Consider the following 25,957-nt stretch of genomic DNA (forward strand, 5'->3'; position numbering starts at 1 on the left):
GTCACTGCCCATTGGAGCTTACAGAAACCTATGGGTAGAACATACAAACTACATACAGATAGGACCATGCTCGGGAATTGAACCCATGACCCTAGCCCTGTGAGGCAGCAATGCTAACCACTTTTGCACCGTAGTGCTGTTAAATTAATCCTGTTACACTCTCTCTCTTCTGTGAAATACTTCATGGCAACCATCCAAGAATGGGACTGAGCCAAGCAATACATGAAGCAAGGATTGGGTTACTTATAATCACCAGTATAAGTGCAAATTATTGCAACAAAAAGACTTACTGTGTAACATTTAGATTCCCTACAAACTGAGCATCCACAGAAGATCTGGCATCAGGGGATAACGGGGTAGATGTACTAAACCGCGGGGCCAAATGTAATAGGGTGAGAGTTTTCTCTCACATTCTTAAACTCAGCCAATGTAATAAAGTCCCAGAACATGGAAACTTGCCTGTTTCTCAGACTCAAAAAAACTCTCTGATCCAGGTGTTTCCTGTATTGAAAATACAACTTGATCAATGTATTAATGTGAGAATTTTACTGCTAAACTCTCACCCTATTACATTTGGCCCTTGGAGAGATAAGCTGGGTACACACTTCGTTCTGCCAACATGTATGCACTGGCATCACAACTGGGCGGGCATTTGAATTTGGCTGCCCAGTGGAGATGTCAATCACCGCCAGGTCTCTGCAGCACGTGTACTGGCAGTCGGCGGACCGCCCATATACACAGCCAGATGCACCGATCTACATGCAGATATAATCGGCCATCAACTGTGCTGCACTGCCATCGCGATAGGTCTGTGAATAGCACCGATCACAGGCATATCAGGGTACACACCTGCCGACACGCTCTCTATATATCGGCCGTCCAATTGAATGGCATATATATCGCCCAGTGTGTAGCCAGCTATAAAGTGGACAGAGGTGAAATACCAATCAATCAGCTTCTAACTGTCATGTTACAGGCTGGGTTTGAAAAATGATCATCAGCTTCTAACGATCATTTTTCAAACCCAGCCTGTAACATGACAGTTAGGAGCGGATTGGCTGGTTCTTAATCTCTCTCTCTACGGCTTAGTACATCTCCCCCAACGTCTGGTAAAGGTAGGAAGTGATGACCACTGGCTGCTTTGCATAAACTGCCTGCTGAGGCCTGCACGGGCAGGAGGTCACCACTGCTCCTGTACAATGCGCCTTTATTCCTTATGGGACCTTGGGCCTGATTCAGAGCCATTCGCTATTTGCGGTCGTTCGTTCAAAAACAAGGGGTGGCTATTCAAATGATCCGTTCGCAAATTGCAGTCTGTTCACACCTCTAAGTCTGAACGAGCGTGCAAAACATGCGCTCGTTTATTTGTTAAAAACGCCCCCTGGCCGCTCGCACCATACGTCATGTCCGCTATTTATTAGATTAATCAAATACATCGACCAGCGCATGAACTGCTCGCTATTCTTGTGGTTGGTTTTTTCAACCGCTATTTTGCGAGCAGTTCTGAGTTTAAAAAAACCAAGTGACGTGGTCAATGACGCTGCTGTATTAATTATGCACTCCCTTAAAACGCCCGCTTTGACTTTTAAGCACGCCTGCGTTCGAATTCCACTCCCCCGTTTACAAGCACCTTCCCCTGTTACCACCCACATACGCCTCATTCTGTCACTCAAAATAGCAGGCACTCGCTATATAGCGTACAAACGAATTTCGGCCGCACTGACTGGTTCGCGCATGCGTACTAAAAACCGTACGCATGCGCAGATGTGCGAACATCGCTCGGAACGAGCGTACGGCCGCTAGCGAGCGGCTCTGAATGACGGCCCTTATGTCTATTCCTCTTTGTAAGCCTGCTCAGTGACCTCCTTCATCCTGCAAGAGTCTGCTTGGCTTGAGCCTCACCTCGACACTCCTACAGGAAGAACCGAACCAGTCATGTGTTTTCCAGATTTCATGGTTGGAAAGATGCAGAGATCCTGGGTATCTAATCCCATTTCCCTATTGTTGGCTGCGGATACAGTACAGGAAGTATAATTTCCCAATTGATATGAAAAATAGCCTTTGAAAAAAATAACTTCTGATAAGCTGGCAACACCACCATGTTCTTATATAGGTTTAGAAAAGTATCCTGACACCGCAGAGAATGTAGCTCTGCCATTGGCGGGGAAGATGCGATTGCCACCAGGAACTACCTAATACTAGATCCCAAATTGTCGCAAAAGCCATGAATCCTAATACGATACTTCAACTATCAAGGTGGTGAGGGCAAGACCCATATCCACTCCATCCGGAAGGAAAGCCAGAGTCTGTGCCATGGGGCTAGAATCACAATCAAATCCTTTAGTTATGCACCAGATAATGAGGGTCTCCCAAACCCTATGGTAAATAGAGGAAGAAGTCTGCTTTCTAGCTTTACCAATCATCTCAACTGTTGTCAGACTCGTTTACTTCTAGTAATGATTGCTCAATCTTCACGCTCTCAAATACTGCGCATATGGATACAGAGTGGGCCGGATCAATATTTGTGAGGGCCCCAGGGCAACTAGATAAAATCAGAGCTATGCTGGCGATTGTTATTAATAAGTATACTGTGTAAATTACTCCCTGTACCACAAATATTATACACACTGTAGTGTCCCCATAAGCCACACAAACCCCAGTACACATTATGCTACAGTGCCCCCACATTGGTGATCTAGCTATATGTGAGCAGCACGGATGGTGTAGTGGTTAGCATTACTGCCTCACAGCACTGATGTCATCGATTTGATTCCCACCACAGCGTATACTGTGTAGAGTCTGCATATTCTCCCCAAGCTTGTGTGGGTTTCGTCCGGGTGCTCCAGAAAATATACGAGTAGGTTGCCCTGTAAATCCGGCTCTGGATGTTGAATGGGTACAGCGTTGCCGTTGTGATTTCAGATGCACGGAGAAGGTTCATCTTATGCGTGTCGCTGAATTGCTCCTATACTCGGATGGATAATATGCACCTGCCATAGGGCTTGTGCCAATATCGATGGTGACATCTAAGCACGCACCAATCTGTATAGACTCTGACAGTGGGCCTCTCAGTCCTTGCACACAGACGCCCTGATGTGCACCAAGGAAGGAATTTGTAACAGCGTTTGCATAAAGTTGTAGACGTGCGACCAGAAAAAGACCCTGGAATCTGTTATCTTGCTGACATTGCTACAGGCAGATCTCAAATTCTTTATGGCCCATTACATAAGTGGTACTTCCGCCATTGTGCTTGTGTTTCTTATGCCATGTTGGCGGTTTATGAAAACGCCCACGGTCTGATTTTTATAGCGTGTCTGGAAATGCTGAATCGCATGCCGCACCCCCATCATTTACAGTGTGTGTGCAGAGCTATTTCATTCTGCAGCCACCCAACTTGTGCAGGTAGATGAGAACCTCAACCTTTGGAGCTGGAAACTGCGGTGACCATTTGGTTATGACCAGAATACTACAGGACCATTCAGTCTTCGATTTTACCATCCTAGGAAATATTTCTATGATCTTTGCCAGTGGAAGTTGATTTTTGATTTAGAGCTGATGGATTCCAGTAGGTCCAGTTCAAGATCTTTTAAGGAAGAATGTCTATGGTGAATGAAGGCCTTCCTAGGACACAGGCACTTTCTCATCAGCGCCCCTTTCTGAAGCTACGGGCTCCATTTAACATCGATATTAAATATTTAATTTAGTATCAGTGATACTTTCAAATATGCGACCGATATTGAACACTACCTGTCTGGTGAGGTCCAGCGGTGTCCTCCTCCTCAGCTTATGACTAGCTCCCAGTTGCCTACTGCTGTCCACAACAGGTTATTAACTAATGTACATGTGTATGTGCATTCCGGCTTCACTGAAGTCTGCACATTCCTCCTTCTGGGCTTTCCGGTAATGGTGACAGTACGGCTAACACCATCTTTTAGATGGCTCAAGTCGCAAACAGCCATAAGCTAGATACAGAACTGATGCCGCAATCCCTTTAGCGAGTGCTAGCGAGGGGTTTTGGCTAGTTCTTAAATAGAGCCCTGAAGCTGATAAGTTAAATTCTGTAATCTGTGCAAGTCTTCCATCTGACAAAGGTACTGTAGCTTTTGAGATGTTCCTATGTACCCTCAAGAGTTGTAGTTCTTAAGAAGGCACCGGATGGCTTTAGCTGTATCGATTCCTATGGAGAGGTCATGGCTTGGACAGATTCATACCTGCCAATTTGTTCCAACTTTCCTGCAAGACTGTCATCCAGATGAGGCTACTCTAGGTTTCTTGCGAGCAGCCATAAAAACTGCTGGAATAGACACGTGAACTGGAAATGTCCCAACAGAAAAATCTCAGGGAAACTGCTGATGAGAAGCTAAAATAGGATTATGTAGATTTGCCTCTTAAAGATGTATAGAAATAAGCATGTATGTAGCATGTAGAATGGACTGTACTGATTCCATGCGGAAGGTTTTGCATCAATTAATTTAGCAAAAGCCACAAAGTATTAACTGAGTCCCATCAACTTCAGACCTATGTTGGTGTCTGTGTGGACAAAACAGTTTGTGCTTTTATAATTGGTGGAACTATCCAGTGATCTCTATATATTGGAATGAAGTTTGATCAGTAATAGGCAGATTGTTTATCAATGTAGCTCCAAAAGGATCTGTGGCCTGTATTGTGATGCAAACCGTATCCCGAAACTTCTAAGCCATATAATAAACTATGCGGCCATATATTTAATGCTGCTAAACTCTTGATTGCCACTAACTGGAAGCAGTTTGCCGTGCCTTCTATTACTGCTCTCATTAATAGTCTGGTATACCACTTCTATGGAGTGTTACTGCTCTCCTATAGAATAAAAAGCCTGGGTCAGATAGATGATGGATTAGTAGAGCCGCACATAAGCGGCTGTGCAGCTCCATCCATCTCTGATGCAGATGCAGAATGTAGTGTCAGACACCTCCTTGCTGCATTTGTGATCCCAGCACCCAGACTGACCTCACAGGCTGGGATCACAATCTCGACCAATGGTTGCCCCTTTGGTCAGGCAGCGGGACCTGAAGCTTCCTGCAACCTGACCAGGTGCTGGTCACATAAGAGGCCAGGAATCTGTGTCCATCAGCACAGACCTTGGCCTCGTCCCTCCCAGAAAATGATGTCTTGTATTTTTGCTGTTCTAAGGCTATGTACTGTTTGCTGCTGATTCATGGTTTTAGGATGTTTGTATATCCTTTATATCGGTCACCTACCTTTTACAAATAAAAAAATTACCTTACGAGGTTTGTGAAGAGCGTCAGATCTCACGTAAGGGGCCTGATTCAGAGTTTGTTCTCTCAGTCGAGCGATTGTCGCCCATCTGAGTCGCACTGCGCATGCGTCGGGGTACATTACCGTAGCCGTTCGCAGCTAGTATTTATTCGCAGTGTGACTGACAGTCAGGGAGCATTTGGATGTGGGAATGGGAAAAGTCTGCTAAAAATGCAGGTCCCGTATGCAAGAAATATGGCTTCATTGTCTTAATTCCCTCTGCCATTCTGTGTGACTATAGGGTCATTGAGGACGGCTAACATTGAATGATGATGCGGCTTTGTACTCGGCTGCTTGGGTTTGCCAAGACGCCAGTGGGTGGCTCAATAAATCTCCCTGTGGCTGCAACATTGCATATTTCACATGTACTGGATCGCAGCAGCGGTGGCAATAGCATGCAGCTCTGAATCGGGCCCAAGGTCTGGGCTGAATCATTGAGGCAGTGAGATATGTAATGGGATTTATGAGGCATAGAAAGCAATGAGTGACCTGACCATTCCTATCCTCATTTATATCATCTAGAGTCCTGCTGAGGTGCTGAGAGATAGAGACTGCCCAGCCATGCTTACTCCAAGCAAACCATGTGCGTATTCACTATAAACTGTCATTCACTCTGTGCTGGGAGGGACATACTCTGTCACATTGCTCCTCCTGTCTGTGTCACCCTGTGGTGGGAGGGACAGACTATATGTTACATCGCTACCTCCTGTCTGTGTCACTCTGTGCTGAGAGGGACATACTCTGTCACATTGCTCCTCCTGTCTGTGTCACCCTGTGGTGGGAGGGACAGACCCCATGTCACATAGCTCCCTCCTGTCTGTGTCACCCTATGGTGGGAGGGACAGACCCCGTGTCACATAGCTTCCTCCTGTCTGTGTTGCCCTTGTGAAGTGTATCGGACAAATGTCTTTTTCATTAATTGGCTTTCAGTCACCAGAAGGTGTTTCCCGGCCATAAATGTAAACAAAGGGGTGGTCATGGTTGGTAATTCAACAACGTTCGATGATGGAAGAAACCAAAAACAACGCAATGTGTCTGACCTGGTTGAAGGAGCCAAGTGAGTACGGTGTTACCGCTCTCCTATCTCAGAGACCGTTTACCTGTGATTATTGCCAATATACTCCCAACAGCATCTCTTCAATGAATGGATAATTTCTCCACACAGAAAGGCCAATGTGGTGCTAGAGGCCCGGCAGGTGGCTATGAAGATATTTGAGGACTACACCGTTTCCTGGTACTGGATAATCCTGTAAGGCCATTCAGCTTCCTCCGCCTTAGGAGACCGGCTCCTATCGCCTATGTACATAATCTTATGTTGATTGCTATCCTTCACAGAGGTCTTGTCATCGCCATGGTGATCAGCCTGATATTTGTGGTCTTGCTGAGGTTTCTGGCTGGAATTATGGTCTGGGTGATGATTGTCTTGTTGATTGTCGTTATGGGTTATGGTGAGTAACCTGTATGAGATACCACCGGCTGGCATCTCCCGATCCCGTTAGCCTTGCTTATCATATCCTGCAAGTTGAACGCTGTCCACTCACTTCTGCCCACTGCAGGAATCTTCCACTGCTATATGGAATATGCTCAGCTGAAGGGGACAGCCGGGTCTGATGTCAGCTTGACTGACATTGGGTTTCAGACTGATATCCGGGTCTATTTACACTTACGGCAGACGTGGCTGGCATTCAGTAAGTCCCATCTCCTCACTTTTGTTTTTTCTTTGTTCTAATACAGTGTGTGGGGGTGAAATGGGAGAAAATATGAGACTGTATACAGGCTGCAGTGGGTGGGGGATAGTTTGTGAGTGGCAATAGTAGTACCGCTTGCATACAGGTAGATTGGGGTGGGGGATACTGGTGCTGCATCTGTAAAGCTTGGGGTGGGAGGTTTGGAATACTGGCTCCGTATGCAGGCAGGTCAGCTGGGGTGGGGATACTGGTGTTATAGGCGTTTGCTCTGGGCTAGTGCTGCAGTGTCTCACTGTTCTATTTCTCTTGACAGTGATTATTCTGTGCATTATGGAAGTCATTGTCATTTTGCTGCTGATATTCCTTCGGAAGAGGATCCTAATTGCCATTGCACTCATCAAAGAATCCAGCAGGTGAGGAAGAGATAACTGTGTGTGTGTGTGTGACGGGTGCAGTGTGTGTGTGACGGGTGCAGTGTGTGTGTGACGGGTGCAGTGTGTGTGTGTGTGACGGGTGCAGTGTGTGTGTGTGACGGGTGCAGTGTGTGTGTGTGACGGGTGCAGTGTGTGGTGTGTGTGGTGTGTGTCGTGTGTGTGTGTGTCGGGGGGGTGTGTGTGTGTCGGGGGGGTGTCGGGGGTGTGTGTGTGTGTCGGGGGTGTGTGTGTGTGTCGGGGGTGTGTGTGTGTGTCGGGGGTGTAGTGTGTGTGTGACGGGTGCAGTGTGTGTGTGTGTGTGACGGGTGCAGTGTGTGTGTGGTGTGTGACGGGTGCAGTGTGTGGTGTGTGTCGTGTGTGTGTGTGTCGGGGGTGTGTGTGTGTGTCGGGGGGGTGTGTGTGTGTCGGGGGGGTGTGTGTGTGTCGGGGGGGTGTGTGTGTGTCGGGGGGGTGTGTGTGTGTCGGGGGGGTGTGTGTGACGGGTGCAGTGTGTGTGTGACGGGTGTAGTGTGTGTGTGTGTGTGACGGGTGCAGTGTGTGTGACGGGTGCAGTGTGTGTGACGGGTGCAGTGTGTGTGACGGGTGCAGTGTGTGTGACGGGTGCAGTGTGTGTGACGGGTGCAGTGTGTGTGTGACGGGTGCAGTGTGTGTGTGTCGGGGGTGTGTGTGTGACGGGTGCAGTGTGTGTGTGACGGGTGCAGTGTGTGTGTGTGTGTGTGTGTGTGTGTGTGACGGGTGCAGTCTGTGTGTGTGACGGGTGCAGTGTGTGTGTGTGTGTGACGGGTGCAGTGTGTGTGTGCGTGTGTGACGGGTGCAGTGTGTGTGACGGGTGCAGTGTGTGTGACGGGTGCAGTCTGTGTGTGTGACGGGTGCAGTGTGTGTGTGTGACGGGTGCAGTGTGTGTGTGTGACGGGTGCAGTGTGTGTGTGTGTGACGGGTGCAGTGTGTGTGAGTGTGACGGGTGCAGTGTGTGTGTTTGTGTGTGACGGGTGCAGTGTGTGTGTGTGTGACGGGTGCAGTGTGTGTGTTTGTGTGTGACGGGTGCAGTGTGTGTGACGGGTGCAGTGTGTGTGAGTGTGACGGGTGCAGTGTGTGTGAGTGTGACGGGTGCAGTGTGTGTGTTTGTGTGTGACGGGTGCAGTGTGTGTGTGTGTGACGGGTGCAGTGTGTGTGTTTGTGTGTGACGGGTGCAGTGTGTGTGAGTGTGACGGGTGCAGTGTGTGTGAGTGTGACGGGTGCAGTGTGTGTGTGCGTGTGTGACGGGTGCAGTGTGTGTGTGCGTGTGTGACGGGTGCAGTGTGTGTGACGGGTGCAGTGTGTGTGACGGGTGCAGTGTGTGTGTGACGGGTGCAGTGTGTGTGTGACGGGTGCAGTGTGTGTGTGACGGGTGCAGTGTGTGTGTGACGGGTGCAGTGTGTGTGTTTGTGTGACGGGTGCAGTGTGTGTGTTTGTGTGTGACGGGTGCAGTGTGTGTGTGACGGGTGCAGTCTGTGTGTGTGACGGGTGCAGTGTGTGCGTGTGTGTGTGACGGGTCAGTCTGTGTGTGTGACGGGTGCAGTCTGTGTGAGTGTGACGGGTGCAGTGTGTGTGAGTGTGACGGGTGCAGTGTGTGTGAGTGTGACGGGTGCAGTGTGTGTGAGTGTGACGGGTGCAGTGTGAGTGTGACGGGTGCAGTGTGTGTGAGTGTGACGGGTGCAGTGTGTGTGAGTGTGACGGGTGCAGTGTGTGAGTGTGACGGGTGCAGTGTGTGAGTGTGACGGGTGCAGTGTGTGTGTGCGTGCGACGGGTGCAGTGTGTGTGTGCGTGCGACGGGTGCAGTGTGTGTGTGCGTGCGACGGGTGCAGTGTGTGTGTGCGCGACGGGTGCAGTGTGTGTGTGCGTGCGACGGGTGCAGTGTGTGCGTGCGTGCGACGGGTGCAGTGTGTGCGTGCGTGCGACGGGTGCAGTGTGTGCGTGCGTGCGTGCGACGGGTGCAGTGTGTGCGTGCGTGCGACGGGTGCAGTGTGTGCGTGCGTGCGACGGGTGCAGTGTGTGCGTGCGTGCGACGGGTGCAGTGTGTGCGTGCGTGCGACGGGTGCAGTGTGTGCGTGCGTGCGACGGGTGCAGTGTGTGCGTGCGTGCGACGGGTGCAGTGTGTGCGTGCGTGCGACGGGTGCAGTGTGTGCGTGCGTGCGACGGGTGCAGTGTGTGTGTGTGTGACGGCTGCAGTGTGTGTGTGTGTGACGGCTGCAGTGTGTGTGTGTGTGACGGGTGCAGTGTGTGTGTGTGACGGGTGCAGTGTGTGTGTGACGGGTGCAGTGTGTGTCAGGGGTGTGACGGGTGCAGTGTGTGAGTGAGTGTGACGGGTGCAGTGTGTGTGTGTGACGGGTGCAGTGTGTGTGTGTAGTGTTTGTGTGACGGGTGCAGTGTGTGTGTGTGTGTGTGACGGGTGCAGTGTGTGTGTGACGGGTGCAGTGTGTGTGTGACGGGTGCAGTGTGTGTGTGACGGGTGCAGTGTGTGTGACGGGTGCAGTGTGTGTCAGGGGTGTGACGGGTGCAGTGTGTGAGTGAGTGTGACGGGTGCAGTGTGTGTGTGTGACGGGTGCAGTGTGTGTGTGTAGTGTTTGTGTGACGGGTGCAGTGTGTGTGTGACGGTTGCAGTGTGTGTGACGGTTGCAGTGTGTGTGTGTGTGTCAGGTGTAGTGTGTGTGTCGGGTGGATTAAGAAAAGCTTATTGGGAAATAGAAGGGGGTCTTGAGCATCTTGCAGGTGGCAGATACAGATGTTCCTTTTGTGTTTTGCATCCAGCAGACAGACTCATTGTGTGAAGCAGTGGTGAGGAATGGGTAGTTGTATCTATCACTGGGCAGTCAGGTTATGTGAGGAAGTTTTATTCCCAGCTTGTGCGGTACGAGTAGGTCGGGGAGTGTGAGAATGTCATGCCCAGCTGGTGACGTATAGGCAGTCGGGGGTATGTGAGAATGTCATGCCCAGCTGGTGAGGTGCAGGCAGTTAGGGTGTGTGAGAATGTCCGGCCTAACTGGTGAGGTGCAGCTAGTTTAGGTATGTGAGAATGTTATGCCCAGCTGGTGAGGTACAGGCAGTCGGGGGGTATGTGAGAATGTTATGCCCAGCTGGTAAGGTACAAACAGTCGGGGGTATGTGAGAATGTCATGCCCAGCTGGTGAGGTACAGGCAGTCGTGGTGTGTGAGAATGTCATGCCCAGCTGGTGAGGTACAGGCAGTCGGGGGGTATGTGAGAATGTCGTGCCCAGCTGGTGAGGTACAGGCAGTCGTGGTGTGTGAGAATGTCATGCCCAGCTGGTGAGGTACAGGCAGTCGGGGGTATGTGAGAATGTCATGCCCAGCTGATGAGGTACAGGCAGTCGGAGGTATGTGAGAATGTTATGCCCAGCTGGTGAGGTGCAGGCAGTCGAGGTATGTGAGAATGTCATGCCCAGCTGGTGAGGTACAGGCAGTCTGGGTATGTGAGAATGTTATGCCCAGCTGGTGTGGAGCTGGCAGTCGGGGTGTGTGAGAATGTCATGCCCAGCTGGTGAGCTACAGGCAGTCGGGGGTATGTGAGAATGTCATGCCCATCTGGTGAGGTACAGGCAGTCGGGGGGGAGGGGGGTGTGTGTGTGTGTGAGAAAATGTCATGCCCAGCTGGTGAGGTACAGGCAGTCAGGGTGTGTGAGACTGTTAGGCCCAGCTGGTGAGGAATGGTTGGGGTGTATGAGACTGTTACACCCCATTAGTCAGGAACTGGTAGTTAATGTGTCTTTTCTCTCTCAGGGCGGTCGGACATGTGATGTGTTCCTTGGTTTTCCCTCTCTTTACGTTCGTGCTGGTGTGTCTCTGTATCGCTTACTGGGCCATCACCGCAGTGTATCCTTTGTTGTCCTGCATCCCGGCCCCATTCTCTTTCATTTTCACCATAGGAAGAGATTTGGTGATCTCCCAGCTTCTTTCTATCCTGACACGCTCCGTCAGACAGACCTAAATCCATTAAAAATACCCTGCAGCGCACACTCTGAGCGGAGTATACTCATCACAACTTAATGGTAAAATGTGTAGAGGTGCAGTACTGAAGGACTATTCCAATTCCAAACTTTCTTCCATTACCAGAACTCCCAGTTATCCTCATTTAGTTTGCGCAGTCCCACTAGTTGGCACTTTGTCCCTACTGCTCACCAAGGTTAACATGTGCCAGTCATGTAACAGGTCAAAGGGCCTTTTAAGGGAAGAGGTTGTGAGCGCCCCAGCGCTTTGGAAACGTTGACCAGAGAACCTGTGTTATGTATGCACAGCATGAACGCACACATTGTCCCAGCTGGAACCGAAACCAAACTTGGAAGCACGAATTACATATTATACCCAAACATAGGTACTTATTGTGGGGGATCCAACAACGATTGGCCTCTTGTGGCGTAATATTGTTTCGCTCAGTTGCTCTAGGTAATGCGCTGCTATGTCTGATTCCCATTTACGTGTAGCCTTGTCTGCAGCGCTGTATTCTGTGCTGGGTATAGAACATCCCAACATCACCAGGTAGCTTGGCGATGTCACTGGGAAGAGACTAGTAACTCTGTTGGTTACTTTATTGCGGGAGTTGGCATTTATTGGCAAATTCTTTACCCTTAGGGCTATGATGTCACTGTAGCTGCCCCTCTCCTACTAGAACTGCATATTTAAAAGACACGAACCTAGAATACCACCAAGCAATAACGAGATGAAAGGCAGAAGATACATTTCTTTCACACTTAAAAGCTTTAGGTACTAAGTATATATGAAATTATCCTTTAACTCCTCCTCACAGCTTCCTCTCCACCTCTAATGAGGCAGTCTACAAGGTTTTTAATGAAACACAATGTGATTTTTCTGGCAAAACCTGTAACCCTGAGGTAAGTGCCCAAGTGTCACAGCTCCAGGTGCTTTTGTGTGTGTATGTGTGTGTGTGTGTGTTTACTTATTGTGTATTAATACCATTGTGGTACTGTTACTGTGTGATATTAGAGTCCATTATCTGATTACAGACACAAGTTCTGCCTGTAGAGGTTCGTGTGGGACCAGAGAATTATGGATAAAGACACAAATGGAGCCTGTGCACTTAGTCTGACAGGACATGTGTCCCAACAATCCATGGAGGGTCGGAGGGCCATGTATAGGACCTTCTGTCACAGGGCCTGATTCAGAGCCGGACGCTATATGCGGACGGGCGTTCTAAAAAATGGGCTGGATATTTAAATTAAGTGCTCGCCCTTTGCGGTCTGTTGACGCCTCTATGTCTGAGCGGGCGAACGAAACATGCGCTCGCTATTTTGTAAAGACGAGTCCTGGCCGCTCGCATCATACGTCATCTCCGCTATTTATTAGATCAATCGAGTACATCGAAAGGCGTATGAACTGCTCGCTATTCTTGTGGTAGCATTTTCCTACCGCAATCATGCGAGCAGTTCAGGCTAAAAGACAACCAACTGACGTGGTCGATGACGCTGCTTTGTTAATTATGCACACCCTTAAAACGCCCGTTTTGACCGTTTGGCACGCCTGCGTTCGGATCTCCACTCCCCGTTTTCAAGCACCTTCCCCTGTTACCACCCACAAACGCCTCATTCTGTCACTCAAATTAGCAGGTATTCGCTATTTTGCGAGCACACAATTTCCGACCGCACTGACTGGTTGGCGCATGCGCATTACAACCCATACGCATGCGCAGATGTGCGAACATCGCTCTGAGCGAACGAGCGGCCGCTTACGAGCGGCTCTGAATCAAGCCCTCAGTCCCCTGGTGCCTTTAAAAGGCAAGCCATGCCTCATTTATAAGCAAACTATGTTTTAATTTTTGTCCCAGTCAATAGAAGTTAATGAACTGACCTCTCTCTGACTATACAACCAACCCTACTCCTTGAGCTTGCTGCCCAGGTGTAATCTTTGAAATATCCTGTACCCCCCACATTCAATCTTTTTCTAAATTACTATAACATTTATTTCTTCTTCAGGGTCCATAGGGCTCCACAGGGAGACTTCGGTCCTTCCCTCCATACCCCTCCCACAGCCTGAAGGCAACTCAGTTTTGTTGGTGTCTGGCAGGAGCTGGATCACCATTTTTAACAGTGGGGCTGCTTCAAGCAGCAAGGGGGGGAGGGGGGCTTGGACTGCACACCCTAATTTTAAACATAATAGGAGGTGCTGCCATGCTGAGACTTGTAGTGCAATGCAGGGGACATAGAATGCAGACACACACTCTAGGTAGTAAGAACAATGATAGACCAAATAATCCTAATAAACTCTACAATTAACATGGAGTATAAGTGAGGTTCTTAGTACATGTATGGCCAAAAATGTTTGCCCATCCACCGCGTCAAGGTGAACCCCATAAGATGGGTCCCTAACATCCCTAATACTAACACATTACGTAAAATGTATCCAGGACTTACCTGTAATAGTGCCCATTCTAATACTGTATGTAGACAGAAATGCAGGAACCTGGGCTGGTGATTAAAAACACCTAAGGGCAGATGGGTGGGGTGCAAATACTAAATAGGAGTCTCAGCCTTCAAGTGTACTTGGAGTGCACCCCCTAATTTTAAACATAATAGGAGGTGCTGCCATGCTTCAAGCAGCCCAGGCTTATTTTTATGATTTAATTTTATTTCTAGTGTTTTAACTACAGAGCAGCAGAAAGAGACTGTCCCTTGGACATCTGCGCTGCTGCTCCATCACCCCTCCGCGGCGATGTGACACCAAGCCCCGGCTAGGTAATCCCGGCAGGGCTCTGAGGGGGACTAGCTAGCAGGCTTCCCAGACTGCAGCCCGGAATCCAGAGGACAGGTAAGGCTGTGCATCTTTACACAGTCTAGCCTCCGGTCTCAGGAGACGGACCGGAGGCACTGATGTGGACACTGGTGCGCCCATGACTTCTCTAGACTACCAGGGCATTAATATACTGGTGCAAGGCATATTTAGAGGCCTGGGGACCCGGTGGTTAATGTCAGCACGGAGAGAAGGCGCTCTCCCTGCAGCCCCTCCCCCAGCTCAGGGCGCCATTCCACTGCGATCTAGCCGTTCCCCGAGCTGCTCCTGCCTCAACCTCCGCCCCCTCAGAGACGCGCGGCAGCCATTTTCTGCTTCACAGGTCTCCGGAAACGCTGTATACCTCTCCCACGGGCCAGGTTATACAGCACTATATCCTACCAGCCACTGCGGTCTGTGTAGTTGATCGTAGTGCCAATTGTAGATATACATACATTGTTTTTCTGCGTTTTGTATGTGACTTGTGCTAGCACTGATCTCTACTTTCTATACTGTCCAGCTTTATACCTTTCCCTTTATTCTAATATACCCTGACATACTAAAGTATGTTCATTGTGCCTCACATCTCCTATATATTTGTGAGGGCTATCACATACTATATAGCGCGGTTGCACACTACACTGTGCCATATTACACAAACTGCAGGGTGTTCACTGCACTGTATCATACTGTGTATTTTATTATTCTTGTGGCTATGTCTGGCAGAGGAAAGGATAACAAGCAGCCTGATGCTGCTGCTCCTACTCTGGTGTCTTGTAAGTCCTGCTCAGCGGGCTTAGCCCCAGAGGACCGCATTCAGGATGGTCTTTGTACTAATTGTTACACAGCCTCAGCCCCGGTGTCTCCTCCTCATGACCCACCCTGGGCTGCCTTTTCTCGGGTGCTAGCAAAGATTGCAGACCACTTGGCAGTCCCTGTGGTATTTCCCCTGTGGGATGGCCACAGCAGGTACTCTCTGCAAATCCTTTGCCTCCCCCATGGTTAGACGTACTGTCTGCCTCCGTACAGAGGACCTCATTCAGAGCCGCTCATAAGCGGCCGCTCGTTCGTTCCGAGCGATGTTCGCACATCTGCGCATGCGTATGGGTTGTAATACGCATGCGCGAACCAGTCAGTGCGGTCGGATTTCGTGTGCTCGCAAAATAGCGAGTGCCTGCTAATTTGAGTGACAGGATGAGGCGTATGTGGGTGGTAACAGGGGAAGGTGCTTGAAAACGGGGAGTGGAGATCCGAACGCAGGCGTGCCAAACGGTCAAAATGGGCGTTTTAAGGGTGTGCATAATTAACAAAGCAGCGTCATCGACCACGTCACTTGGGTGTCTTTTAGCCAGAACTGCTCACATGATTGCGGTAGGAAAATGCAACCACAAGAATAGCGAGCAGTTCATACGCCGTTCGATGTACTCGATTAATGTAATAAATAGCGGAGATGACGTATGATGCGAGCGGCCAGGGGGTGTTTTTTTACAAAATAGCGAGCGCATGTTTTGTTCGCTCGTTCAGACATAGAGGCGTCAACAGACCGCAAAGAGCGTACGGTCAATTTAAATAGCCAGCCCCTTTTTCTGGACGAGCGAGCGCAAATAGCATCCGGCTCTGAATCAGGCCCAGAGTTTGGCTAATACCTCCTACGGTTTTTCAGCAAATGCTACAAAAGGGAAAGCCTTTACCTACTAAACATGCTGTTATCTTCCCAGTCCACCCAGTATTCTGATTCTGATATATCATCTGGGGAGGCGGAAGTTGCAGACCTCTTTCACTCTGACTCAGGAGACAAGGAGTGACCATCTAAATTAAATATACCTGCTGTTGAGAGAGCTGTAAAATCTATTTTACAAATAGAAGTAGAAGAACTCGCTCCTAAGATTAAACAACCACTTTTTAAACGACAAAGCTAGTTTTATTACAGTTCCCTCACTCTGACCAGCTATCTGATCACATGAGCGAAGCATGGAATATGCCCGGTAAAAGGATTCAAATTCCAAAATGTTTAAGTTCTTTTTACCCTCTTCCAACTACTGATTGCACTAAATGGGAAGTTCCCCCAGCAGTGGATGTAACACATCTGGTTAAGAATGCCACCTTACCCATCCATACTGCTAACTCCTTGACTGAGACTACAGATAGGTGTACTACAGAAGCTTGTCACAAATCCATATACTCTCTTACAGGAGCTATTACTCGTCCTGCCATGGCTACACATGGGTGGTAAAAGCCATTGAGAGTTGGGCAGAGACCTTAGAAGAGACCTTTCCACCTGATGCTTCCAAAAGAACATCTTTCCTACATATCTCACATTAGAGATGCAGCCTTCTACTTGGGAGAAGCAACTATGGATACGGCTCTTCTGGCCTCCAGGATATCTGCCACTTCGGTAGTGGCGCGCCGTATAGTTTGGCTCCGTTCCCGGAAAGCAGACTCTGACTCAAAATGGGTGCTGGAGTCTCTTCCTTATTCTGGAGATATCCTATTTGGTCCAGAATTAGATAAAATTGGGACTACTTTGGCAGCTTCCAAGAAGGCGTTCCTGCCCTCTACATATAATACAAACCCTCGGACGTCATCCTTTTCGGTCCTTTCTCCCTCAAGGAAAACCGAAGGGTCAGTCCTTTCCACGGCAGCACGCATCAGCCAAGGCCTCTATGCCTAGGGCCAAACAAGCCTGGGCTACTAGATGTACACCTGCCAAGGGAAGGCCTCTCCCTGGAGGAGGCCGACTTCTTCAATTCGCCCAGTTTTGGCGTCGGACCACATCAGACGTCTGGGTAAGAGAAGCGGTCTCTCACGGATATGCCCGATCCTTCCTATGGCGAAACCCCCCCCCCCAGCTATTTTTTTTGCACAAGACCCCCATCGGGCCCAAGCACGGCCCTGCTGCTCCAAAAAAACCATTCAGTCCTTACTGAATTCAGCAGTAATAATTCCAGTCCCCTCCTCACATCGAGACAAGGGCTATTATTCTGCCCTTTTACCGGTTCAGAATGCCCAACGGGTCTCATCGGCCAATCCTCAACCTCAAATCTCTGAACAAGTTTATCAGGGTGCCCAGTTTTCGTATTGAAACCCTCCGCTCTAATATCCTTGCTATGGAGCCTGGAGATTTTATGGTGTCTCTGGACATTCAGGACGCTTACCTACATGTACGTATAGCGCCTTCTCATCAACAATATCACCGGTTTGCTATCCTGCAGCAGCATTACCAATTTCTACCGTTTGGCCTCTCAACGGCCCCTCGGGTCTTTACCAAAATCATGGCAGTTTTGGCGGCCTACCTTCGTCGTCATCTGATCAGATCACCCACAGCTTTTGCGAGCGGCCTGGCGATGGTCGCAATTATCGCGACCATCGGGCTTGCAGCGAGACCCTTGTGGTATGGTTTCTGTTCCCTGCAAGCCTGAGTGAACTTCCTTCTCTAATAGAGCAGGAACTTCACTCCTGACATCACGAATGATGTCAGTAGGGCCGCCCACAAACGGCAGGCAGTCCTTCGGGAACACCTCCGTTTGTCCAGCCGCCACCCCCTCCCCGCCTACTAAACGGGGCGAGCTGTCGATCAACATTGACAGCCTCCCCGTTTTGTAGCGAGCCCTAGAGCGAGTGAAGTTCTCTCTCACTCCGGGGCTCGCGCATTTCGCTCGCGAGTGGGTCTGAATCAGCCCCTAGTCTTACCTGAGGATTCTTGAACCTGCCCCCACTGTATTAATTGAAAGACTTTTTGAAATGATCTGCTTATTGATATCTCCAAAGGAACCACATTGCCAAGTTCTCTGTCTTGGTATCGCTTTCAACTTTATTCCTCCCATACAGGTAAACTCCATGTTCTGACGCTTCCTCATGCACAACCTTTTCCAAAATACATCCTTCCCTCCTGCAAGAAGCCACCAAGTTCCTGATCTACACCCTTGTAGTTGGTGCTATAAATGTGCTGAGCCTGGCTGCAAGGCCCCTGTAACTCCTGCTCCCACCTCTATGATCAGCCTCTCCCATAGATGCTCTCCAAGGGCCTTTGTCAGTCAGTCAATCGCAATTTGTGATTTATTCAGTCGGTTTCATCTGCAAAACTCGAGCTGCGACTCCCATTGTCTGAGACTGTATTGAATCTGGAGCCATTGCTTCTCACACAGCCATTACAGTCCAGGTTTTAAGGATATCCATGCTTGAGTCCAATGGTTTAATGCAAATTGTCTGGGGTACTTATTTAGTCACATGTGCTCAAGCATGGCTATCCTTAAAACATGGACCGTAATGACTGCGTTTGTCATTGAACATAGCATATGCTAAAATCGCAGAATATCATAGAAAACTACTGAAGTTAGTGGCCGGGCTGTGCAGCTAATAAGGATCCAAGAAGAAAAAAAAAAAAGCTTTACTTAGCTGCAATACCAATAGTCAGACTTATATGTCCATAGAAAAGAACATTGTATTGGTATTCTGTATACTGAAGGCCACCACAGTATGGCGTACTCCAATGGGCAGCAGAACATGTCTTTATGCCAGGGACACGTAGACAGTGCTGAGTATTCATTGGAAAACAAATCCTTTTGTCTTAGCTGGTAATTGTATTTTGGCTCTGCACATGTCCATGGATGGCTGTTGAGGCTGCTCTCCAATTATATGTTGATCTCCAATCACCTGTACATCTGTCCATGCTGAAAGGACAGATCAGCCTGGAGTCTGTGTTTTAATAATTTAATTTTCAGAGCAGATACTTAAAACAGTCCAATAAATATTAATTTGTACAGCTAACGAGAATTACACCCAGTGCACCGGACAACAGAAATGGTACTATGCATGCAGGACTAGTACAGGGAATTGTACTGATCATGCCATTTAGTAGATATGGACAATGCCATGGAGGAGTTTCCTTGAAATGTGGAAACCAGTATAAAGGAACCAGCTCTGTTCCCTGCTGGGTATTATTGCTGACCATACAGAGGACTGGTGACCTACGTAGAGTGAAGGCATTTTTTTGGCCGAACCAATATTCACTGGATTCCAAAAATGTTCCTGTTCAACTCCTCTTTGCATTGGTTTAACCCACACAATGGCTCCCCTCACTGTGTCAGAGATGGGTCCATTCATTGATGAGGCTTGCCAGGCTGCATAGCCAGAGCAGTGTTTCCCAATTCCAATCCTCAGGGTACCCACACAGTGAATGCTTTCCATACTCTGTGTGGTGCTAATTATTTCCCTTGTGATTCTGTGAGGAAACCTGGAAAACATGCACTGTTAAGAGTTCCCTGAGCTACCACAATCCGTGCAGTGGTCGCCATTGCACGGATTGTGCACCCTAGCAGTCCTCAAGGCACCCTAGCAGTCCAGGTTTTTAGGCTATCCATGACTGAGCCCAGATGGTTAAATCAATATCGGTGGGGTACTAATTAAGTCACCTGTGCTCAACCATGGATATCTTTAAAACCTGGACTGTTAGGGTGCCTTGAGGATTGAGTTGGTAACCACTGAATCTGTGTAATCATCCATGCTTTAGAGTATTTTAAATGGGGGTAATAGTAATCTGAATAAGTAATTGTATTAATTATTCTATTTGTTGTATTTCTTTTACAGAACTTTTTTCAAAAAATAAGCATAACCTGTCCTTTGTTTCCTCTCAGACATTCAACACCACCAACATTACCCGCTTGTGCCCGGATGCCACCTGTCAGTTTGCGTTCTATGGCGGAGAGACCTATTACCATAAGTACCTGATTATCTTCCAGATCTACAATGCATTCATGTTTCTCTGGTTAGCAAACTTTGTCATTGCGCTGGGTCAGGTGACCCTGGCCGGGGCTTTTGCCTCCTATTATTGGGCCTTCAAGAAACCAGATGACATGCCGGCCTTTCCCATCTTCTCTTCCTTGGGCCGTGCTCTCAGGTGAGATATTGACAAGAGACCTATGTAATATCCAAACATGGGAGGTAACAGTCCAAGGAGTTGGCGGTGGATGATTGGATGGATGGCTGGCTGCACCCATTGCTCAGTATTGGGTGGGCAAATCCATTCCATGTTCTGTTTCTTGGTAGTCTGTCCCTGTTTATACATTTCTATATGATACCGATATATAAGTCTTCTGTGTCATTGTGTTGGACTCTGACAGCAACACAATACAGGTAAAACATATTTACATTGTCCCTTCATTTCCCACCTCGGATGGGCCACAGCTTGTAATGTTTCCAAACCTTGGCCCTGACGTTTGTCTCCTCCATTAAAAACATAGAGAATAATCATCTTCACTATATTACACGTAACAGGAGGGAATAAGAGGCTCCAATCAGCAGCTGCACAGACTGCAATTAAACCTCACTTAACATTAATTACCCTTTGTTGCTCCATTTAGATATCACACGGGGTCTCTGGCGTTCGGGTCTCTCATCCTAGCCATTGTACAGCTGATCAGGATCATGTTGGAATACTTGGACCACAAACTGAAAGGTAAGGCCAGGACCTTGTTGTGGCTGCTGACCAACGTCTGTCAGCATGCTGCTGGGTTCTCATCATTCGTCTATAGGACCAGGAACATTTCTGTCCATTATCTGGCCCTCTCTGCCATGAATGGCATTGTCCATAACTGTGCTAACATTCTGCAGAAGGTAACGCTGTTGCTCCATTGGTTATGTTTTAGGATACCTCTTCTATACCACACATAATAGAGAACATACACCGATAAGCCATAACATTAGGGCCCCTTTGTGCCACCAAAACAGCTCTGACCCATGGAGGCATGGACTCTTCAAGGTGTCTTGAGATTTCTGGCACGCAGATCCTTTAAGCCCTGTAAGTTGGAAGGTTGGGGCCTCCATGGCTCGATCAGATTGGGGTCTGGGGAATATGGAGGCCAAGTCAACACTTTGAACTCTGTCATGTTCCTCAAACCATTCCTGAAAATATGTTGTAGTGGGAAGGACACCTTATCCTGCTGAGAGGCCACTGGCATCAGGTAATGCCTTTGCCATGAAGGGGTCTATGTGGTCTGCAGCAATGTTTACAGTAGATGGTACGTGTCAAAGTAACATCCATATGAATGGCAGGAGGCAATGTTTCCTAGCAGAACATTGCCCAGAGAATCAGACCAGCTTGGCTTCTTCCCATAGTGCATCCAGGTGCCATCTCTTCCCCAGGTAAATGACGCACAAGCACCTGGCTGTACACAAAATGTAAAAGAACCTGATTCTTTAGACCAGGCCACCTTCTTCCATTGCTCCATGGTCCAGTTCTGACACTCACTGCCCATTGTAGACTCTTTTGGCGGTGGACAGGGATCAGCATGCAGCAAGCTACGATGCACTGTGTGTTCTGCTCCTTTCTGTTATAGCCAGTATTACCTTTTCCAGTAATATGTTGCTACAGTAGCTCTTCTGTGAGATCGGACCAGACGGGCTAGCCTACTCTCCCCATGCAAATCAATGAGCATTAGGTGCCCACGACCCTGTCGTCTGTTGACCAGTTGTCCTTCCTTGGGCCACTTTTTGCATACCAGGAACACCCCACACGACCTGCTGCATGCTCTGACCCAGCCATCTAGCCATCACAATTTGGCCCTTGTCAAAGCCACTCTTAACGCATGCCCATTTTTCCTGCTTCCAACACATGAACCTCCAGAACTGAGTGTTTCCCTTGCTGCCTCATATATCCCACCCCCCTTGGCGGTGCCATTGTAATGAAGTAATAAATGTTATTCACATTAATTACCTGTAAATGATTTTAATGTTTATGGCTAATTAGTGTATATGAAAACAGGTTCTAGTGGTACCCAAAGAAGATGTGCTGTAACCAATAGCACCCAACCAGTCGTCTTCATTCTCATTTTGTAAAGCATGATGGCACCTGACTGTTACGGGCTACGCCACACTTTCTGCACCGCTACCAGATTCTATAACTGTCTCCGAACCAGACTGGGTGCTGTATTGGGGCGGCTGGTGAAACGGCATTTTCAAGTGGGCACCTGACCCATAATTCTGTCTTCTTCCTACCAGGGGTGGATAATAAGTGTGCTCGCTTCCTCCTGTGCTGCCTGAAGTGCTGCTTCTGGTGTCTGGAGAAGTTCATCAAGTTCCTCAATCGCAATGCTTACATCATGGTAAGGGGAGAGCCGTGTGGGGACTGTGTAAAATGGAGGAGGTGGGGTCATTCTTAAAACTATGGGTTGATTCAATTGGGCAAGATGTGTGGGCAGTGCCCACGATGTGCCTTTGGAATGACAACAGTGACGCTCTTTATCGCCCCAAATCGCACGTCTTAGTTCTCCGCGCCTGTATTACAAAGTGCTATTTAGAGGCCGCTGTATGTAAAGTATGTATGAACGCTACATCGCTGACGACATGCATAATTGAACTGACCTGCATATGTCTTTAGAGATTGGTAAAACATAGGTACTAACGTGTCTGGCATACTGATGTCTCTGAGCATCTTGTTACTGAAGACCGGGCTCTGTTCTTGGCTGGCCTTTCATCTTACCTTTTATGTCTGGCTGTTGTTGCTCACTTAGGCCCTGATTCAGAGCCGGAAGCTCTGACAGAACGCTCGCTCTGAATCAAGGCGTCTTTTTTTTTTTATTTTTTTTTTTTATGGAGCGGCCTCCTGGCCGCTCGCATTGTTGTGAGATGCCACCCACAGCTAATTCGAGCGGCCAGGATGATGGTCGAGATGGTCAAGACCATCGCGACCATCGGGCTTGCGGTAGGGTCTCGTGGCCGCAAGCCCCAGAGAGCTTTCGGCTCAAACAGAGCCTGAATCTCTCCACTGACATCACTTGTGATGTCAGTGGGGCCATCTCCAGACGGTAGGCGTTCTCATGGGAACTCCTCCGTCTGGGCAGCCACCCCCCCCTGCCCGCCCACCAAAGGGGGCGTGCTGTCACTCAACATTGACAGCACGCCCCCTTTGGTGCGAGACCAGGAGCGACTGCCCGTCGCTATCCGGGTCTCGCGCATGCGCACGACGGAGCCGGCTCCGTCGTGCGCATGCGCTCTGGGCCACCATCAACCCGGTTGCGAGCACTCAGCACTTGCGACCGGGTCTGAATCAGGCCCTTAGACCACGAGATGGTTTCTCTCCATCGATGGCACAGTATAACCGAATGGTTTTTGCTTTTTTTTTAACAATGCGTCGGGGCATGGAGCATAGCTCCGCCTCCGACACACGCAAAGCTCCCTTCGGCTCTGATTGGCCCACGGGCCAGTCAGTCAAATAACAACAGGGATGAGCATCGGTTTGTGAAACCATCGATTGTCACCCATTATTGCATACTTGGTAACATCGATGGTAACTATATCACCATCGATGGTAACCACACGTTGACCATCCCTAACTGGTGGGCTGCAATTCTGACTAATATGTATATAGGTGACCGGTGCCTTCAAGGGCGGAAGGCTATTTCCGTAAGTTTGAGTACTGCGGTTTGCCATGGGAACTTAAGGAGTCTGTTATACTTGTGATGGAGCAGACTTGCCATCTGCAGAGACTAACTGCTCCTCCCTCTTACAGATTGCCATATACGGCACCAACTTCTGCACGTCGGCTCGTAATGCCTTTTTCCTGCTCATGAGAAACATCATTCGGTGAGTACAAATCACTATTGTGTAATGACTTACGGTCTCCCTATTGCATACAATAAACCACAACACAGATATAGCAATAAGTCATTTACTATCTAGCATACAAATCGTTCAGTCTCATTTGGTTTAGGCACATGTAGGCTGATGTCATGTGACTAGGTGGGCCAAGTGGTTCTTATCTGCCGTCAAATTCTGTTTCAATGAAATATTTAGCTCTAATGGTTGTTCTTCAAGTGGCTCCTGTTACAGAGATAATTGCTACAGAATTCTTCCCCAACACTGCCCCCTGGTGGTATTTGTCATTATCACACCACGTCCTCCATGTGTAACACCGATCTGTTCTCTCTGCAGAGTTGCCGTTCTCGATAAAGTCACCGACTTCTTGCTCTTCCTAGGGAAATTGCTGGTGGTGGGCTGCGTAGGTAAGTGTAGAATTACTGTGCATGTTAATGTCTGTATCACGCTAAATATTTAAATTCATCTTTCCTTCTGCCCCTCACGCGCTATGATCTCCCTAAAGCTGTGACCTTGCACAGGAAAGACATGGTCTGCAGGATTTCTAGTCGTGTAAACAGAAAGATGTCCCCTTGGGAAGGGAAACATGTACTTTACTCTGAGGGTTCCTTTCTGTTTATAGCGATACCCCTAACTAATCAAATCCTTGGTGTTTTCATTCCTTGGTACCATCGCATCGGCTGTCTAGTCAAATATATGATTTGAAAGCCATGCTCCCTCCCACCTATACTGTCCACATATTCTGTATCGTGGTACAATCACAACTATCCGGCACAACACGTAATGCCACCAGTATATCTTTGGAAGCCATATTACCCAGAGTCAGCCCACATAGACAATGGGGGGGACATACAAACTCCACACTTATGTCTAACCAGTGTCCAAATCGAAGCCAAGACCCCAATGCTGCCAGTCTGTAATGTTGCCGACTGTGCCAGTGTCCTGATTTGTAAAGTATATTGTTGGCACTATGGGATAACACAGTGGGATAGGGGGTGATGGCTGTAATCTCACACCCCCTTATTCTCTGGCTACTGCAGAATTTCATGACTAAATCTGAAACTATTTGTCTCCCGCAGGAATCCTGGCTTTCTTCTTCTTTACTCACCGCATCCGGATTGTGCAGGACACAGCCCCGACCCTGAATTATTACTGGGTACCCATCCTGGTGAGTTTCCCATAACAGGTGGGACACACAGAAATAGCTGAGAAATAGGGAAGTGTGAGCTGCAAGTAATGTAATTCAAAGCTGTGAATTCCATTGCGGTCCTTGTACATGATGAGTCATGTGACTTCTTTGTAAGCCTATTGAAGTCTTCTGAAGAATACGGCCGTTCAGCTGAATACAGACAATTGGCCATTGTATTTTATACAGTGTGAAATGTTGCCTTTAGTCAGGGTAGGAGCATGAAGATGACCTGTTTATATGAAGGAACCTCTGGGGTTAGGTATAGGGAGTCTTGTATATGGAAAGGTTTAGGCCCGTATTCAATTTGGAGCGAAAAGCCGTTTTCACGTGTTTTTGGCGAAACTTTTTCGCGGGTGACGTCATTTTTGCATGTTTTGGTTTTACCCCATATTCAATTTGCATTTACTTTCCACCCAGGCGGAAAGTCCTTCAATGTACCAGGTGAAAAAGTTTCGCCTATGAATAGCAGGCGGAAAAAAGTGCAGAATTGGGGTTTGGGGTGCAATGTTGCGTGTACCCCTTGCAGCCTTCAGACAGTCCCCCAAAGGTAATCTGTGTCAAACATTCTTAAAAAAACACTTAAGGACCCCCCAAAAAATGACTTTGAAAAAGGGGGCGAAAAAAAAAATGTTGGGGGACAAAGTTAAAAACTAGCGAGCTTGACTCTGGGGGGGTCCCCAAGTGTTTTTTTGATTGCAGGTGCTTGCGGAAGGTGGATTTTTTGCGATTTTTACAACTACACTTTTGCAACTTTTAAATATGCAGACCCCCATTTCCAAGTACCCCAAATTTGCTGGGAAAAGTTATATTCAGAAAAAAATACTCCTAAATACTATTCTGCACCACATATTGAAAAACGCTATTGAGCCCGTTTAAAAAAACGCAAATACCTTCAGCAAGCCAAATCGGGGGGTACCATAGGGAGCCCCCATGTCAGAGCATCTTTTGGGGGGTGTCAGACTGATTTCCCCAAATCTGACAGCACT

The 25,957-nt window shown here is 48.4% G+C and overlaps 1 protein-coding gene across 4 annotated transcripts in view; it reads left to right on the plus strand.

Annotated features, from left to right (window-relative positions):
• The window catches only part of SLC44A2 (solute carrier family 44 member 2 (CTL2 blood group)), an 89,699-nt gene that overhangs the window by 51,942 nt on the left and 11,800 nt on the right, over positions 1–25,957 (plus strand). For all 4 annotated transcript variants that reach the window (XM_088479054.1, XM_088479056.1, XM_088479057.1 and 1 more), the window contains exons 7-20: positions 5,818–5,878; positions 6,226–6,352; positions 6,461–6,544; positions 6,631–6,743; positions 6,852–6,983; positions 7,297–7,396; positions 11,192–11,284; positions 12,216–12,300; positions 19,825–20,087; positions 20,551–20,645; positions 22,187–22,290; positions 23,697–23,770; positions 24,119–24,189; positions 24,862–24,950. In XM_088479054.1, the coding sequence (XP_088335180.1) occupies positions 5,818–5,878; positions 6,226–6,352; positions 6,461–6,544; positions 6,631–6,743; positions 6,852–6,983; positions 7,297–7,396; positions 11,192–11,284; positions 12,216–12,300; positions 19,825–20,087; positions 20,551–20,645; positions 22,187–22,290; positions 23,697–23,770; positions 24,119–24,189; positions 24,862–24,950 (1,491 nt within the window). The remainder of the gene's footprint in view (positions 1–5,817; positions 5,879–6,225; positions 6,353–6,460; positions 6,545–6,630; positions 6,744–6,851; positions 6,984–7,296; positions 7,397–11,191; positions 11,285–12,215; positions 12,301–19,824; positions 20,088–20,550; positions 20,646–22,186; positions 22,291–23,696; positions 23,771–24,118; positions 24,190–24,861; positions 24,951–25,957) is intronic.

This window comes from Taudactylus pleione, unplaced genomic scaffold (genome assembly GCF_031769625.1).
Source record: "Taudactylus pleione unplaced genomic scaffold, aTauple2 ptg000226l, whole genome shotgun sequence".
In the NCBI taxonomy this organism is placed as follows: Eukaryota; Metazoa; Chordata; class Amphibia; order Anura; family Myobatrachidae; genus Taudactylus; species Taudactylus pleione.